The sequence below is a fragment of the Mastigoproctus giganteus genome, chromosome 9 (assembly GCF_048544385.1).
Source record: "Mastigoproctus giganteus isolate SK-2022 chromosome 9, ASM4854438v1, whole genome shotgun sequence".
NCBI lineage: Eukaryota > Metazoa > Arthropoda > Arachnida > Uropygi > Thelyphonidae > Mastigoproctus > Mastigoproctus giganteus.
Window position 1 is genome coordinate 218,047,077 of NC_143583.1, and position 19,941 is coordinate 218,067,017.

The 19,941-nt window shown below is 36.4% G+C and overlaps 1 protein-coding gene across 1 annotated transcript in view; it reads right to left on the reverse strand.

Moving 5' to 3' along the window:
* Positions 1–19,941, reverse strand: part of shot (dystonin-like protein short stop) — a 1,739,701-nt gene that overhangs the window by 70,940 nt on the left and 1,648,820 nt on the right. Inside the window, exons 85-86 of the mRNA XM_090380932.1 lie at positions 17,909–18,022; positions 577–694 (exon numbers count right to left, since the gene is read on the reverse strand). Coding sequence (XP_090237058.1) covers positions 577–694; positions 17,909–18,022 — 232 coding nt within the window. The remainder of the gene's footprint in view (positions 1–576; positions 695–17,908; positions 18,023–19,941) is intronic.

Below are 19,941 nucleotides of genomic sequence, written 5' to 3' on the forward strand. Positions count from 1 at the left end.
GTGTGTGTGTGTGTGTCAGCCTCAAGGACCAATATATTGAAATTAACCACATGATGTGCCATTATGAAAAATATCAAAATACATGTTTACTAATACACATAATGCATTATTATGTGCATATTGGTGAACAATGGATAACTGACTGATAATTATTGAGGAATTTGCAGACAAAGGCTTAACAAACAATGTACAAACAGGAGAGATACAAAAGATTCATAATGCCATTTATTTTTCCAAAATGTTATCTTTAAAAACAAAACACCAAAATGTTATTTTTAACAAACATCAATTAATTTTATATATTACAAATATATAATGGTTTTGAAATTTATGCAAAGTTAAATATCCCTTTGTAACTGATCTGATAATATTTTAAAATTCCCATTGTTGAAAATAGCATGCAGCAATTCCTTACAATATTGCCACTCAGAATGTTTCTAAGTTTCCTTATTGTGGGGCTTATATTTTTTAAATGTTTGATATAATATGAATCATCTAGTATCCTTGGAATAATGAGAACATTAATGCAAACGTACCATTAACAATGGAAATCTTAGCACATTTAAGCTGACTTACCTCGGCATGGGTCATTTTTGACTAAGAATTCATCTAAGGCAACCCAGCCTCCCCCTACTCGTACCATAACTGTACTGCGGAGAATGCGAACTAGTCGCAATTTCTGTGAATCACCAAACTATAGATGAAAAAGAATATTTAACAATTAAAAGTTAGAGATCTGCATTAATTTTATGAAAATATAAAATCTTAATTAGCAAATTATATTTGCACATAAAACAAAGTATTCTACATGTGAATTCTTAATGAATTTTATGCATCTCATAACATCCACAGATTAAGTAAAAAATCACTTACAAGATTTTCACCTAACAAACTCATTAAAGTACATCATTTTTGGCATATTATTAACCCCCAGGGGCTCACATCTGGTGAGTATGGGCTTGGTACACCCAGGGTCCTGAGCTGGATATCATCATTCTTCTCTTTCTTGGTGATTCCTTTCTACTTTCTCTCTCTTTCTCTCTCTCTCTCTCTCTCTCTCACACACTGGGTGCAGCATAAGCCTCAGACTTCCTTGCACTATATGGCTAATAATAATAATAATTATCAACCAATGTATACTAAAATGACTGTTGTGACAATACCGTACAACTTTTGTTCTCTCTCTTTTCTTTGTTAAATATTTTGTTCCAAAAATTGAAATGAACAGCTAAATTTTATTATTTATTTATTTTTTGGCTTATTCCATCTCACTGTTTCATAATTACTGTTGAGGTGTTATCTTCTAACAAACCACCCCCCTCGCCCTACATTGAACAAATCCACATATCAACAGGTTACAAATCTTTCCTCATATACACTATTACAGGACCAGATTTCACTTTTATCCAAAGGATTAAATTATAATTTACCACCTTGAAAACTACTTAAAAAACAGTGTGTAACTGATATTGAATTTGGACTTCGTAATGTTGCACAAAAAATTTATTTATTCAACAAGTTAACCATGTGGTAAATAACATAAAAGAAATGCGACTTCCTAAATTGAATACACATGACAGTTCAGCTTTACGTGAATTTCGGGAAAATAAAGACATTACAGGGTGTACATAAATTAGTTGGGCAAAATAAATGGTTTATTATGCGTAGGTATACAGCCAAACATGAGAGTACACATGATTATAAGATAGTGAAACACAAAGTTTATCTTTTTCACAAATGTTCGATGTGGCTGCCCTTCGTTACTCTGCAAATGTCCCATGGGTAAATCAGTTCTTGGCATATGTTTCTGAGCATGTTCACGTCGATCAAACCAAGTGCAGTGCTGATTTGTGATTTCAATTCAGGAATGGATGTCGGAAGCGGCAGACTGTAAACCTGATCTTTTACAAAACCCCATACACTGAAATCTAAGGGTGAAAGGTCTGTTCATCGTGGTGGCCATGGAATAACACCTCTGCGACCAATCCAAACTTAGACTTCAGCACTGAAGTAAGAAGTGACAGGGTGCGCCATCTTGTTGGAAAATGAAACCTCTGCATTGTTTCCTTCAGGATTGGCATAAGGTAAATCTGAAGCATGTCTAGGTATAACGATTCCCGTAACAGTTTTTTCAGCAAAGAAGAATGGCCCAAAAACATTAGAACAACTTACGAAACAAAACACATTTACCTTGGGAGTATGCCTTTCATGGTCTAAGGTGGCATGATGATTTTCTGATCCCCAAATCCTGACATTATGTGTATTCACTTTGCCACTTAAATTAAAAGTTGCCTCGTCACTGAAAACTAACTGCGACAAGAAATCGTCATCCCTTTCTATGTGCTCTAACATATCGGTGCAAAAATTCTCTCTCTTTGACAGAGATGTTCAGGTCCATGGGCTTAAGAGCTTGAACCATTTGCAATTTGTAAGGTCTGAACATCAGACGTTTTTGCAGGATTTTGTTAACTGTTGATTTAGGAATTCCCAGCTGTAAACTAGCTCGTGCTGTAGATTTTGTCGGACTTCTCAAAAATGAATCTCTCACTGCATCAATCGTCTCTTCTGGAATTCTAGGTCTGCCTTGCCCGCTAGCCTATGAGACACACATCCCGTTTCGGCGAATCGCTTGTACCATGCTACAATAGTGTCTCTTTTCGGGGCACTTTTCTGGTATTCTTGACCGAAATTTCATTGCACTTGCACAGTGGAATGAGTTTCATGAAGCCACAGACAGCATTTCGCTTTTTCAGCGCTGTTATATGTCTCCATCGTTACGAGAACACAGAAAGAATGATGAACAACCGCGAACTACATCTCACTCATACGTGGACTTGAAACACACACATGGACACCTAGCGCCATCTATCCACAAACTTAGGATACAATACTACTCATCTGCCATTGAACTGGAACCTTACAATTAATATTTCGCAAATTATTCAGTTACTAAATTGCCCAGCTAATTTGTGTCACCCTGTATTATACAGAGGGTAGATAAAGGAGATACAGTTGTAGTACTCGAAAAACATGATTATATTAATAAGTCAGGTAGTGTGAATCAGAGCTGTAATACTCAATACGTTGATATTAATATTTGTAAAATAATGAGAGGAGTTTACCTCAATATAGTACATAAAACGCTTCAGTGATACTCTCCAAAAATTAAAACGAAAAAATCGAAAACTTACATTAGAGTAAAAAATAAATAATTAAAAACCAATTTAGCACAATTCAAATCAATTTAACACAATTAAAAATCAATTTAACGCATATTAAAAATTAAAAAGAATCTAACTTTCAAATTCTTTTTGAATTTGAATATTTTCGTTAGATTCTTTTTAATTGCGTTAAATTGATTTTTAATTGTGTTAAATTGATTTGAATTGTGTTAAATTGGTTTTTAATTATTTATTTTTTACTCTAATGTAAGTTTTCGATTTTTTCATTTTAATTTCTGGAGAGTATCATATGGAAGTGTTCTATGTACTATATTGAGATAAACTCCTCTTATTATTTTACAAATATTAATAAGTTAGATTCAGTTGTTTCAGATTCCTCTATTTATCTTGAAGTAGACCCGATACTATTTGCCAATTTGTCAATCAATACAATAAAACGTTAACCACATATCGAAAAAACGGCTACATTACTATGGCTCAGTTAAAGGAATTGAAGGCCAGAACATACAATATTCCTGCACTTTTCAGTCAGGTAAAATTACACAAGACCGGATTTTTGACCGAATTAGGGTAAAAGCCAGGGATAGGATAGAAAACACTACATCAACCCACAATCGTAATATTAAAAAATAATTTATTTCTATCCCATATGTTGAATAGTGGCACAAATAGCTTAACAGATTCTTTAAAGATACCGAATTTAAAATTGTGGCCAGGCCAATACAGAAACTACATACTATAATGAAAAATCGCTCAGTCCTTTCCTCGTTCACAACGCAAATAAATGACCTAGTATACAAAATTTCTTGCGAGGATTGCAGCTCGTAGTACCAAGGTTCTATGTGTTTTCCTCTGAATTTTCATGTAAATCAACATGCGGCCTCAGTTCTTGCTTCTCGTTTAGCAGCATCAGAATTAGCCTTTCATGCCGTTAATGAAAAACATATTTTTTTATTTAACGAGGCCAAAATAATTAGTGTCCAATGTAATTATACCAGACTATTAACTGCAGAAACTGTCGAAATTAAATTACAAGAGAATTCTGTTAATGTTTCACGGCTATTTCTAATCTCCAAATTGTGTGCTTTTATGCGCATGCGGGAAGACAAATAATACCTATTTAAGTTTCATGCTCACCCCATTCGGTAATTTTCGTTCCTGTGATCAAAATAAGGTAGAAAAGTGTTGTCAGCTTCAGAAAGGAAAATCGTTTTGCAATTTTTTCATTAAATTTCTTTTAATTAATTTAATTTTTAATGGAGTTAGATTGATTTTTAATTGTGTTCAATGGATGTTTAATAATTTTTTACTGTAATGTAAGATTTTCGATATTTTCTTTTTAATTGCTGTAGTGTCATACGGAAGTGTTCTAAATATTACATTGAGGTAAACTTCTCTTATTATTTTACAAAAATTTATACTTTCTTATACAGCATCAGCCAAAAAAAAAAAAAAAAAAAAAAACCACTTCCCATTTTACTGAACCATTCCATCCAAACGTTTGTATCATCTGCAAACTTGGACATTAAGCCTGATATACTATCATCAATATCATTGATGAATATAGAAAACAACAATGGGCCCAACACTGAACCCTTGGGGTCTCTACTATTTAACATTAGTGCACAAAGAGCAGTCGACTAATGTTATTAGTATTCTATTCTTCCCCCACTTATTAACCTATCTTCTACCACTCAACCATCCCTTTATACGTAGCATCAACTTGCCCTTAATACCATAATGCTCCAATTTTTACAGCATCTTTTATGTGCAACAGTATCAAAAGTTTTCCTGAAATCCAAGTATATGATATCAAAATTATTTTTTGCATCCAGTTCCTTTGTGACTACATTGTAGTATCCCATCAAACTGGTCAGGCAAATTACCCCTTAACAAACCCATTTGTGTCCGAGCTATAACTGCAGTCTTGTCATGTCTCAATGATCCTGCATTGCTTCTTTAACGCAAGGTTCAAAGGGTGACACGAGCAATTACTCGTGTCACCCTTTGTACCCACTTTTTGAATAGGGGATACAATTGCACATCTCCATGTGGGGACTGACCCTGAATCCAAGGAAGCTCTCATAATTATGGCTAAGTGTTTGCTTACTTCTTTTGCTGCCTGGTTTAATAAAACTGGATAAATCCCATCCATCCATCCACCCCAGGTACTTTCTTATGCAATTTCTCCTCCACTTTGCTTATTGGAGGCTTGAAGTGGTGGAACCCATGTTTAGTCTCCAGAGCTAAGTTCCGGTCAACCCTTCCCCATCTCTTCCATCATGCAGTATGATTGATGAATTTTGAGGTTATGATGAACATTGTGACGAGATCCAATTGTCCTTACATTTTGAGGGCACAGCTCTAAAACGGTGTTCACAGGCCGGCCGCTAGTTAGTACACTGGACCGAACCTATTGGTAACTCTCTAGGAGGCTTCCGGATCAGCTAGTTTATAATCTTCTTACCTCTACTCTGGCAGACAGTGACTGGAGGGAATCCGAGTAGTGTGTATGTGGGGGGCATTGTCGAGGCCACGTTATGTCAAGGATTTCAGTATATTCTTACCACGTGTACACCATATCCAAAAATTTCATTACTTCATACAGCATGTCCCACCAACTTTTTCTCACTATTGAATACACCATGAATTGTCAAACTAATAGAGTAAGCTTATCTGCAAAAAGATCTAAACCTCCCAAACACTTCCTAATTCATTTCACAAATATACGTGGTCTCAATTCCAATCTCAACAATGTCCATTTCCACTTGCAGTCTGCCAAACCTCATGTACTATTTCTGACAGAATCTCAGTTATCGGTTGATTCAACTACTGCTCATCTCAGTTGCCCAAATTATTCGCTGTTTGATTCCTTTCGCCTCAAAGGTGGTACTTGTACATATGTCCGTTCCGACATTCCCTGTCAGAGACTTGGTAATTTGGAATCTCCTCTTTTTGTTCTTCTCTGGCTTAAAATCTCTCTACTTCATTGTGTCAAATTCATCTGTTGTCTCTACCTTTCTCCCAACTCCACTAATCACTTGGAGCTCTTTGACTTCCTCTCTTTGCAACTTAACTTTCTCCAGTTCAACTTTCCTAACAGCAACGTAATTTCCCTTGGTGGTTTTAATGTTCACAACTCCAGCTGGCTTCCGTTTTCTAGTCACACCGATCCAGCTGGTCGAGATGCTGAGGTTGCAATTACTAATGACCTTGCACAGATTGTTCATTTACCTACAAGAATACTGGACAATCCTAACCATACAGCCAACACCTTGATCTTTTTCTCACAAATGATCCTTCTAAGTACATGTTATTCTCATATGGTCGAAATGAGTGGTCCTTTAGGCACTTCAGATCACAACTTGGTGATTGTCTCTTCTCCAATGGAGCCTTTATCTCATGGCTATTCCCAACCTCGTGTTGTTTGGCATTACAAAAATGCAAAATGGGATGACCTGCGAGATTTCGTTTCTTCTTTTCCTTTGTTGGATTACTGTTTCAAAACTTCTGATGTCAACGTTTGCTCAGATCGTGTCAGTGAAATTATTCTTGCAGGAATGGAATCCTTTATCCAGACTCCACTTTAAAATCTCGTCCTTTATCTAAACCTTGGTTTTCCAATAAATGTGCTAAGGCTGTTCAAGAGAAAAACGTTGCATATCGTAATTGGCTTGTTTATAATTCTTCAGTTTCATTTTCTGCCTACACCAAAGCGCAACAATTGTAAAGCAGTTATTAATCAGCCAAACTACAGTTTGAATAGGCTAAGATTAGAAAACTTGCTTCTTGCCCTAATGGTAACTGTGCATTCTGGTCTCTTGCCAAAGCTATTGGCCGCAACTTTTGTCCATCGCTGCTCCCACCTCTGTCGAAACCAGACGGTTCTGTTGTCACTTCAGTCTGATCTACTGATACTCACCTTTACTCTATTTTACTCACCTTTACTCACCTATACACCTTTACTCTATGCTGCTGAAATTTGGGCGTCAGCGGCACCATCAATAAAGAAACCACTCTTTGCCACAGAATTCTGGCTCCTAAAGTGGGCCAACAGGAAGCACAACCTTCCAGCTCTGATTCACACCACGCAGCTTGCCAACTCTCTCGGGATTCCACGGCTTCCCACCTTAGTCGAAGACCAACGCCTCCTAGCAACAGTCAAGATGATAACAGGCATAATCGCAACACCTTCATTCTGGGATACCTGTGGCTGGAGGATCCCCCCTGCTGCCCTTAGGGCCAATCCCGAGCTCTACTCGCATTCAGCGCGACTCCATCTCTCGGACAGGTTCCTTCCTCAGCAGATGTTCAAGCAAACCCAGGCACTTGACGCCGACCTGAACAAATTCGCTATTGACCGGACTTACAGGAAAAAAATTATGTCTAGTAGGACTAATCTGCATTGACATGTGTACCTTGCATCTGTTCCTGTCTGATTGAGCTGGTGCTCTTATCTCGATGTTAAGTCAGCTCAATCAGACCTAACTCTCGTAAGGAGTTCTCTCCTTTGTATAAAATATGTTTTCTTTTGTAAAATTACCTGTTTTTGTAAATTAATTGTTCTATTTTCCCGGAAGTTTCGGGAAGTTGTACAAATGTAAACCCCTGGCTTTTTGGCCGTGAAGGGCATTAAAGATTATCTCTCTCTCTCTCTCTCTCTCTGATAAAGCTGATCTTCTAGCATCCCATTTTTCTTCCAACTCATATATTAATGATCTTGGTAAAAGACCTCCCACCATTCCCAACATGCTACATTCAATGCCTCCTGTGGTCTTCCATCAAAATGATATCAGAAGGATTTTGATGAATCTTGATGCTAAGAAAGCTCCAGGTCCTGATGGTATTTCTCCACTTGTTCTCAAAACCTAAGCTCCTGAACTTATTCCTGTTTTTTGCTGCCTTTTTTCACTTTTTTATTCCAAAGGTGTTTTTCCTTCTGCTTGGAAATTTGCTGATATCCAGCCAGTTCCTAAAAAGGGTGACAAATCCCTCCCATCCAATTATTGTCCCATTGCAATTACTTCTACTCTTTCTAAAGTAATGGAGAAAGCAATTAACTGCCAACTCTTAAACTACATAGAAACCTTCCGTCTGATCAACGATCGCCAGTATGGATTCTGTCAGTGTCAATCCACTGGTGATATTCTGGCTTATGTTACCCATTTATGGACTAATTCAATGGAAAAGTTCGGTGAAACACAAACAGTTGCTCTTGTCATCTCAAAGGCTTTCGATTGTGTTTGGCATAAAGGTCTTCTCAACAAGCTTTCATTTTATGGTTTGCCAACTGTTTTTTGTAATTGGTTGTCCAGTTTTCTCTGATCGCTCACTGAGGGTGATGGTAGATGACTCTCTGTCTTCTGACTTCTTCACTAATGCCGGTGTCCCCCAAGGTTCAGTTGTTTCCTCTGTTCAGTTGTTTCCTCTTGTATATTAATGACCTTCTTCCATTGACTGGAAATCCTATCCATAGTTTTGCTGATGATAGCACATTGCATTCCACTTTCCATTTTGAGAAAACTTGTCCTGCTCAATCAGCTTCAACTTCTCGAATATCTGCTACCAATTCCTTAAATGCTAATCTCCAGTATTTCTCCAGTGGGGCAAACGCAACTTAGTTGATTTCAATCCTTGTAAAACTCAGTCTTGTCTTATATCTCGCAAAAAGGATTCTTCTTTTCCTATGCTTATCTTTGGTGACACTCCCTATTTCTAGGCAAAATATCTCTTTTGGGGATTACCTTGACTTCTAATCTCTCTTGACACAAGCACATTACATCTATTTACTGTCCAATTTCAAACTCACAGAACCAACTTTTCATCTTTCTCGTTTATTCATTCAATTGCCGTTTTCTGGAACAATCTTCCTTCATACGTATTTCCCGAAAAAACTCTGCATCTAAAAAACTTGGTTTTCTCTTTCACTCTTGGTGTTACTTTTCTTACAAACAGCTGTTCACTCAGTACAAGTCGCAAATCTGCTCTACCATGGAATATATTTTCCACATCTGGGGTGGTTCCCCCAAAACCTCTATCTCAGGCTTCTTGATTCCGTTCAGAAGAGGGAAGTTAGGTTAATTAATGATTCATCTCTAACAGAGTCTCTCCATTCACTGTCTCAATGACATACTATTTCTGCTGCATGCCTCTTCTACAGATATTTCCATGGGCACTGTTCTTCTGAATTGACTTCTATAATTCCTGCTCTTTCTTTCAAAACAGTCGGAACACATGCTGCTACCAGCAAACATCCATTTACTGTCCAATTTCAAACTCACAGAACCAACTTTTCATCTTTCTCGTTTATTCATTCAATTGCCGTTTTCTGGAACAACCTTCCTTCATACGTATTTCCCGAAAATTACAGTCTACAGAAGTTCAAGTCCAATGTCAAGAAAAATCTTTCATCTTCTCAACCTCCAACCCAAGCAGTGTACTAAGTACCATAGGTTCTAATACCTCTCATGTTCAGGGTTTACATAAAAAAAAAAAGAAAAAAAAAGTCATTACAAAATCTTTTGGCTCCGTTAGAGTTCAATAAATGTTTGGCATTCTTCTCACTAAATAACTCCTCGTGCGAATGTAGATGTAAAATTCTCATTCAGTTTGTCAGCTACCTCAGCAGGATCATCAACAGTTGAACCATCAATATCAAGTGGACCAATCTGATTCATCCCCTTCCTTCTGGAGTTTAAAGAAGTCTTTGCTGTTTTTTTTTTTTGCATCCTTTGCCAAAGATTTCCCACAATTTGCCTTTGCTTGCCTAACCTCTGGGTGCCTCCGTAGCCAGGTGGGAAGGAGCAGCAGTGCGTAGCATACGCTTCTTGATTAGACCGGGGTTTGAGCCCATCACCACCAAATACGGAGGATGCGGAAAGGTCAGGGAATGACCACCGCATATTCCCGGAGCAATATGGCCTTAGTCGCTAGTGCTCCTAAAAACCAAACAAACAAAAACAACGGCCTAACCTCCTTTGTGACTTGATTACAGACTAGCTTATATCTATCAGAAGATACTGTGTCACCTGATACTTTATATTCACCCCGTTCATTTTTCTTTTCTTCCATGAGTCTCAGTGGTTCATCTGATGTCCAGTTAGGCCTCAATATTGAACAGTATTTCTTAGTCAGTATGAAAAGCCTAGTAACTTCCAATGTGGACAGGCTGGAAGAGCAGGTCATGGGGTTTTGTCAATGATATATAGGAATTTTGCTAGCAGGGAGAAGGAGGTGATTGGCCCTCTGTATAAGGCAATGGTCAGACCACGCCTTGAGTACTGCGTACAGGTCTGGAGGCCTCATTTTAGGAAGGATGTAGATTTACTTGAGCATGTACAGAGAAGGGCAACAAGATTGGTGAGGGGAATGAAAGAATCCTCTTACCAAGAGAGGCCTATGTTCTGCAAATTGCAGCGACTGGAGAGTAGGCACATGTGAGGTGATCTGATTGAGGTGTATAAGGCCTTGAATGGGTTGAGCACACTAAATTCTGATGGGATTTTTTCACTTGTTCAGATTATGAACCAAAGGGGACATAAATTCAAATTGAGGAAAGACAGCTGTAGAATAGATGTGCAGAAATTTGCCTTTAGCCAGTGGGTGGTTAATTGCTGGAACCAACTTACATCTGTCATTGAAGTTGATAGGTTAAATTCATTTAAGGAGGAATTGGGCAAACATTTAGAGGGAATGGTTGTGTGAATTTTTTTTTTTTTTGGCTGACGCTACAAAAGCTCATATGCTTGCTTTCTTGCATCACATGCCACGATTACTACTACTACTATTAATTCCTTGAATACGTCCCATTTAGAATTATTTGTAACAGGTCTGTCTTGTCAGAAAATATATAATTTTTTATCGAGGGAGATACAAGGGGCTTTAAATGTGTCTTGTAAGCATAAGCCAACTGAATTAGGATGCTCAATTATCTTGTGGATGTCATCAGTATTGCTGAGAAAGCCTCTGCAATTCCACTGGATGACGTTGTTCATTGTTTCGATTTAGAAGAACGAAGTGAGTCTGTCTGCTTTTTAAAAGTCTGTTTAATGTGGTAAATTTTAATTTTATCTCTTTTTGGGAAAATAGGTCTTTTGTCTATTTCATCCTCTGGATGGATCTCCAGAATGGTTTCAGTTTCATCTTTACAGTTATTTGCATCGATATTTACAGAAGAAAAACCCCTTGGCATCAATGAGAAATTATGGGAGTGAAGTCGAAAAAAATGTAATTAATGATGATATCTCACATGTTTATTTAATGAAAAAACTTTTGAGCCTACAGATCTGTAAGGCTCCTGGGGTTGATGGCGTATACCCTATAATCTTAAGGGAGGCTGCAAGCGAGTGCATTGAACCACTGAGGCTAACTGTATGTGAGCATCACTGGACTCAGGAGTGATTCCATCGGATTGGAAAAGTGTCAATACATAAGGGCGGTTTTAAGAGTGAAGTGGGAAATTACCGGTCAGCTTGTCTAACTTCAGTAGTAGGAAAATCATGGAGACAATGATCAAAGTTGGAATTCAGGATCATTTTGATAGAAATGGAATTCTGAAGGATACTCAGCATGGTTTTGTAAAGGGAAAATCATGTTTAACTAATCTGGTTAGCTATTTTGACAGTGTCACTCAAGGCATAGGGAATCATTTCGACATTGTTTATTTGGATTTCAGCAAAGCATTTGACTCAGTCCCACATGAGCGGTTACTTTATGAGCTGGAACAGGTTGGAATTACAGGGAAAATCCTTAGATGGATAGCTGGATGGCTTCAGAGCAGGAGGCAGAGGGTCATGATAAATGGTTATTCCTCAGATTGGGTTGATGTAAGAAGTGGGGACCCCCAAGAATCAGTATTAGTTTTTGATTTTTGTAAATGACATCGATGAAGGGATAGAGGGCGTGATGTCTAAATTTGCAGATGATGCAAAGATTGGTAGAATAGTTAATGATCACCGCCAAAGTCTATCTAGGTCATTCTGAAGAACGATCTAGATAGACTTCAGGGATGGTCAGAAAAATGGCAGCTATGCTTTAATCTAAGTTCCACAAGTTCCAGCAAAGTGTAAGGTATTTGCACGTGGGGAACAGTAACCCCAAAATAACTTATACACTTGACAGAGTTGAACTAAAGCCGGTAGTGGAGGAAAGGGACTTAGGTGTTACGAGACTTTAAGTTCTCTGAGCATTGTAGACAGGTTGCAAGAAGGCCCATGGTGTCTTATTGATGATTTATTGAACAATTGCTAGTAGAGATATGGACGTCATAATCCCATTATATAAGGCTATTTTTAGACCACTTTTGGACTACTGTGTATGGAGAACACACATAAAGAAAGACATTGTGATTCTTGAAAGGGTCTAGAGATGGGTAGCTTGCCTGGTGAGATCGGTAAAAAGGTGTCCATATGAGGAAAGAATTCGAATATGTGGGTTGCAGAGGTTGGAAACTAGGCACTTTAGAGGAGACTTGATTGAGGTTTTAAGGCTCTGAGAGGCATAAGCAAAATGAATGAATTCGAAATTTTATAAATGATTCTAGAAGTAGGGGCCATAATTTCAAGTTATGGGGGGAAATGTTTAGACTCGATTGCAGGAAGTTTTATGTTAGCCAGCAAGTTATAAATTACTGGAATAAGTTATCTACATGGGTGTGGTAGAGGCTGACAGTTTGGGGGAAATTCAAAGGTCAGCTGGACTGTTCTTTTACCTATGGGAGGAGGGAAACGCTTAGGTTGTCCATTTACTTTTATCTTATTTATTAAATTATTATAATTTTTTTATTTTCTTCTTATTATTATTATTTTATTCTTATCATTTTATTTATTTTTTTTTTTGTTATTTTTTTATTATTTTAATAATCATCCAATAAATCCACAAAAGTCTTGCTAGTGTGTGAGCGGCCAATCCACAAGTTCCAGTCTATATTTGGGAAGTTAAAATCCTCCATTATAAAACAATCTGATTTAATGGCCCACTCTATTTCTCTGTACAGTTGTTCACTGTACTCATCAGAGTCATTAGGCCTATAACACACTTCTACTCTCAACTTGGTTTTCCCAGTGCTTATGCCACACCAAACTGACTCAACACTGCACTTTTCACCTATGTCAACCCCAAATGTACTCCCCAAATTCCATTTCTGCATTCCTTATCTCTATGTAACACCATATCTCTGATAGTGACATAGTATTTAGGGTTAGGCTCCACCTGTGGCTTCCCACATCTGCACCATATGTAGTTTGTGATGGAATGCAGAACTACTGTGTAAGCCAGAAAAAAGTGTAGTGTCTGGTTTATGCAGTATTGTGTTATGTTCTGTTGTTGTGTCTCTGGCTGCTTGGCTGCAGGGCTCCTAGTGGAACCCTACGTTGCCCACCACCACCACCACTGGGAGGTGAACTAGGCTGCCCTCATACTCTGGCTGACCATGTGTCTGATATCCCAACAACATCAAGTTTCATCAGTTCGAGTTACATCCATTTAGGTCTAAGCTTTGAACAGTATTTCTTAGTTGGTATGAAAAGCTAGCTTGTATGATTGCTTTCCCAATCACTTCTCATTTAGAATTTGGTGTTGGTAATCATCAGTATGTGAGACCACTGTAATCACCCTTACAAAAGGAAAAGTCTTTCCCTTTACCCTTGAGAGTATAATTTTACTTAAATTTAATTTTTTTTTCTTTAATTAAATTAAATTTCACATTAGTGCACTGTGATTTTATGCCGCATTAGCCAAGTCCAAGATTAATATTGAGTAAAATACATTATGTGACCAATGAAAATCATTGTTCTTTAGTTTTTTTGGCACAAAATCTTTGGCTAAATTGTGCCTTTTACTCCACTGTGTGCTGCAAGTTGAAATTTTACTCATCTATACAAGGTATGATGATCTAGATAGACTTTAAATATATTATACTTAAAGTAATAAAAAGGTTTCCTGTAGGCAAATTGTACTGGATCCATGTGAACAAGTAGCTTAATTTCTATTGGAATTGTTATGCAATTTTCTACAGTTCCACTCTACAATTTTGTACATTACTTAAGTTTTGTTTTAGACTGATCCATTTTTTTTTTTTTTTTTTTTTTTTTTGTGGGTAGTGGATTTCTACCAGTTTTGTTTCACTCTGTTCTTTCCTTGAGAATGTGGCGGGTGGTGGGGGTATTGATTCTATTATGTCAACATTTTTTTGTTTAATTTTTTATTTGGGAGAGAAAGAGAGAGAGAGAGAGAGAGAGAGAGAGAGAGAGAGAGAGAGAGAGATCCATTTGCATTGCAGCTGATGTGTAGCTTGTAGCTTCGAATGACATATACATATGAATGAGCAGGCATGCTCAATATAACTTTTTTCTTGCTTCAGAAAGTGTGGCTTTATGCTCTATTTTATATTTCTGAATTTTTTCTCCTCTAATTTTCTATAATCTGCATTCTTTTGAAAAGGCAAGACAATTTCCTTTACAATTAGGACATGTAGGAATTGAAGCTGCACAGTCTGCTTGAACATGTTCCTTTGATTCACAGACACATCTGAAAATGGCCATATTTTTGGCGCTTAAAACAGTGAACGGGATTTGGATCATAGAGCTGTATTTCCAAGTTTAGATAACCAGCTTAACTGTTGGTGGGAGTATTGGAGAGTGTGCTGAAAGTCAAAATAATGAATCGAATTGGAACAAGATTACCAGCTTTCTTAAAATTAATTGTTCATGCTTGCATCACCTTTTACCTTCTAACATCCTGGTTTAGTGAGTAAAAGGTGAATATAAGTCTTTTTCTGAGACAGTGAGCAAGTCCCATTTGCCAATAACACCTTTGGGTTTATTTGCCAATAACACCTTTGGTATTAATGGGTGTAATTTATACCAGTATTCTATTAAAGGTTGACAGTTTTAAGAGTTTTTCAGATCACATTGATCTGATTGTTTCAATGGGGGTGCTCTCCTAACTGGAGTTATTCCATTTTCTGTGAACAAGCAATAGATTCCAGACATTTCTAGGTTAAGAAAGGTGATATTTGCCAAAGGTTGTGCAGATAGAGAGAGTACAAATAAGAGCAGTACATTGCAAGTGGGATAAGCAGTATGTTTTGAGTGAGGCAACAGTACACTGCTAGCAGGAGTAGCAGTATGGTTGCAAGTGAGGTAACAGTACATTGTCAGCAGGACTAGCAGTATGTTGCCAGCAGTTGCTAGCAGTATGTTGCCAGCAGTAGTGTTGCAAGCGAGAAGAAGCACAAGCGAAAAGCAAATATATAAACTTTCCTATATAAGACAGAAAGTCAAACAAAAAATGCTTGATCACTGGATGCCCAGCACTGGGTTCTATTGTTAAAGTGACAGTTTTACTCTAATGAGATAGGTTTACTGCATGCCAATACTTGCTGGGTTATATGTGGCCAAAAGATCTTTAACAGATCTTTTGTCTACATTAAAAGATCTTTGAGATTACCTCGAAAGCTTCTACAGTTCCACTGTAACATAATATTTGGTTTTATTTGTTTCTGTGGGTATGTCTGGTTATGCCAATTGATTTTGACTTTTTTTATTTTTGGGAAATATTGGTCTGCCAATGGCCATATTTTCAGTTTTTTTTTTTTTTTTTTTTGAGAGTTCATTAATTTATTTTATTTCTTTCAAAATTTCTTTTAGATGATGAAGTGGATTTCGCTATGAGTCAGTGGCTCATATTGCTTTTCTTACCACTTGTAACCTCTCCTTTAAACAGACTTGTCAAAGATTACCACCAGTCTAGTGACATTTAACCAAAGACAGCCAACGTGTACACACATGCTCCAAAATTGTTTTTTACTTCAGTGGCAAGCATTAGCCGATATTATTTAAATCTACCTTTCCATTTAGCACTTCTTAATAGGTAGCAGTAAATGTCTACCAAATATTCATTTACTTTCACAGGAAAACATGCAGCTCCCATTTCCTATCAAGTACTCAATCTCCTCTTTTAATACCTTGAAAAGAAGGATTCTTTTAATACCTTGATGCTCCAGTTTTTAGGCCTACCATAGCAGGTGTATCATCAAAAGTAAGTGCCAGACAGTTTTCTATGGAATCCTCCATGCTTTTAGGTTGTTCAGAAGAAGATGTTCAATGTTATGCCCTGTAGAGCCATCTCTCAATGCTGGCACTGAGTGTAAGCTGTTTTCGATTTGATGACTTTTTTTTTTTTTATTATTATTTCTTCAAAAATTTTATGCTGTAGTTTTCATCCTACTGAAAGACATTGTTCATTAGCTTCACACTATGTGAAGCTAAGATGCTATATTTCTTTTTTTTTCTTTCATCTACATAACCATTCTGAAGTTTTACAGAGCATGCTTAAAATCTTGCATATGTCTTTGGAAATTTTATGTCCTATTTCTTTGGCATCTTACTTAAAGTCATTGTTAATTAGCTTTACAACACATTAATACAATAAAATGATCACACATTACAGAACATCACTATTATCCTGCATTTATATTTTGCAATACAGACTAGCATGTCCGATGGCAAATTCAAAAATTAAAAAAATTAAAAAAAAAATAAAATAAAACAAAAATTCATTAACTACAGAACTCTTTAAATCTGTGCAAGGATTTCTTCAGTTTCGGTATTCTTAATATTTGGTAGTACAACAGAGCTGTTTTTGAAATAAAATTTATATTTTTCAGCTACTGTTTTTTCTTTCTAAAAAAAAAAAAAAAGGTTGGATTGTATAAATATGTTGCAAAATTTCAAGAGAAGGATTCTGCAAATATGTTTGCTATTTCCTGTGTATTCCACATTACATATGAAGATGCTGAGGGAAATTATCCACTGAGCTGTCTAATTGTTTTCCAGGTATATTCTGACATTTCTGTCTTTGGTGATAAAGGAAGTGACACAAATTCATCAGTCCTTTTTTAGATGTCTGTCTGATATAACATACACCTTCAGTTTCTTATAATTTAGGAGACGGGCAACTCTGGCAGATGAATTATCCCAAAACTGATTCCAGGGCCTTTCTTTTCTTTCTTAGATACGTACATATTTTGACTGAGGTTTGTAGTAAAGCTATAGCAGCAGCTGTAATATTTGTTTTGTAATGTGTTGATGCTGAATGATCTGATCACCTATTGCAATACTGGAGATAAATTTGATTATGTTTACTTTTGAGGATTTCCATTTTGTTCAAATGTTTACTGGCAAGGAAAGTTTACAAAGTAGAGCATAATGCCATTGTTGTTGTTGCTGTTGTTGGGGGGGGGTTTTTAGGAGCATTGGCAATTAGGGCCATGTTGCTCTGTGTATATTGTCTGTAAATTGCAAGTTCTGAGGTCAATTTTCTGGTTGCTGGATGAAAAACCAGTTTCCAGGAGAAAAAACCATGTTACCCTCACATGAGACCGACTAACTCGGCTACATTGTGAAAAAGAGCCATAAAAATTACTCCTGTCATGATGAGATTCAAACTCAGGTCTTTTCAACCCAGTGCATAATGCCATTGTTTGGTTGATTATCTAAAACATTTCATTCAATGTCCGGAAACAATATGTGGAAGCATATTGATATGTCAATGGCTGAAGTTGAGCTCGTAGGAATATGGACTCGTATAATAGTTTAATAGATATATATGACTGACAAGTGACTAGAATAATTATGTAACTTTCATGAAGGCATCTATTTCACTTTTTAATTTATACTGGATCCCTCTAAAATTTATTATAAGAAAAAGATAAGGGAAAAACATACCCTATATTTTCCCTCTCCAACCTGGTAAACTTTAAACCTATGGACACATGTACATTTGGCTACTTGTCGTTGAACCTCATCTTGGATTTTCTCATCTTCTGTTAGTGGGTGTCCCTGTGAAAAATAACATATTTAACCATTTCAGATAAATGCCACATAATTTATGAAAATATTGGTTACACAGTGTTTTGTTTATATAAGTAAATGAATTGTTCACTACAACTATATTTATTAACATGTTCTTTGATTTAAGTTAATTAATTTACTAAAGTGCAACAGAAAAAAAATTAAAAGAACAAGATACATCTGAGATTTAACTACTTACTCTCAGCTAGACATGTGCAGATGTCTATAATACAATGAATAGTAATGAACTGATGGAGGATACAAAATTACAGTGCATGTATTACATTTGCTTTAAACATTTCAATTTAATATATGTATAGATATTTACCATATTGATTCCATAGATAAGATTTATCATTGGGGATGCATGGTAATTATCTGATTTTTCATGAAGTGGTTCTAACAATATTCTAATAATAATTTGGTATATATATATATATATATATACGTTCATATTAGGAGTTTATTAAGGCTTGCTTTCTCAAATATTTCTAAATTCAAACAACAAAACATCAAATTAGAATTATTAAAACCGTAGCCGAGTGGTCAGGAGTGGGAGTGCAGTAACACATGCTCTTTGAGTAGACTGGGGTTCAAGCCCCTGACTGCTAAATACAGTCGATCTGCCAACCCGCAGTGGGTTGAGAATGGCAGCAGTTTACCTTTTTTTTTACCTAACAGTAAAGTAAAAAATAAAATATAACCCATGCTGGGATCTCCATCTTTCAGACTATGCCATAAACTTAAGAGATTGAATTGGTTTGGCATTTAATGGTGTATGGTCAACTAAAGGCCATATTGTGCCAATTCAGATGATAAAAGTAGTGAAGTCTCTAGTGTAAAACTCCCCAAATAGTGAAAACAAACGAATGGAAGAGATTAAACTGTCTGTAAAAAGGGGGAAAAAAAAATATCCTTTACAGTTTCTTCATCAAATAAAAGTTGTTGCAGTATATGTAATTCCCCTGGTTGATTCAAAGACTTGAAGCATAGCTATGCTCATTATTAAAGGAGGAACATTCAATAAGAAAATCTTTTACAGTTAGAATAGTGTTAACTTCTCTGCTCATAGTAAGTTGGTCTGTGTTAGATTTGTATGATCAATCCGGAATCGGGTTAGAATTATTACTACTTCTTGGCAGGTGTTATGTTTGCTAGACTGCCATGGAGCAAAAAAATAAAAGATAAGAAACATAAGAAAGGTCAACTTTTTATTTAGTATTATTCCTAAAAAAATATGACGTATGGTTTTACAGGAATGAGCTGTCCATCTAATTTCGACTATGAATGTATGTGAAGATTTCTTTTGTAGCAAAAATGCATACACACAATTTTTGATGTTGAAAGTTGGAATCCATTACTTAAGGCCCATGCAGTGATACTGTTGATAGCAATTTTCAGCTACTTTTCAATTGATCTCATGTTCTATGAATGGCAAGAGATACTGAAGTTATCTACATAGAATATTTGGTTCACAGTGTCAAATTATGAAAATCATAATTCAACACTGTGGTAACTGTCTCATGATTGTATTTTTTTGATTGCAAATAATGTGGCACTCAAGACCGATCCTTGCAGAACACCTTCCTGATGGCAGAAAGTTTGTGAGAGAGAAGATCATAATTTGATCTGAAAAGTTCAGCTTAATGGGAAGTTTATGATTAAAAGTAGGAGATGTCCTCTGAGTCCCATATTATAGAGATCATGCAGATTTCATATTGACAAGCTGTGCTGTACCATTTTTAACATCAAAGAACACAGATACCAGATGTTCTGATTTTATAAAAGCATCTATTATGCTGGCTTCCATTCTTATTACGTGATCTATCTAATGTAGATCTGTTGGGTCTAAAGCCACACTGAGTATTACTGAAAATTTTATCCTCATCCAGATACCACACTAACTT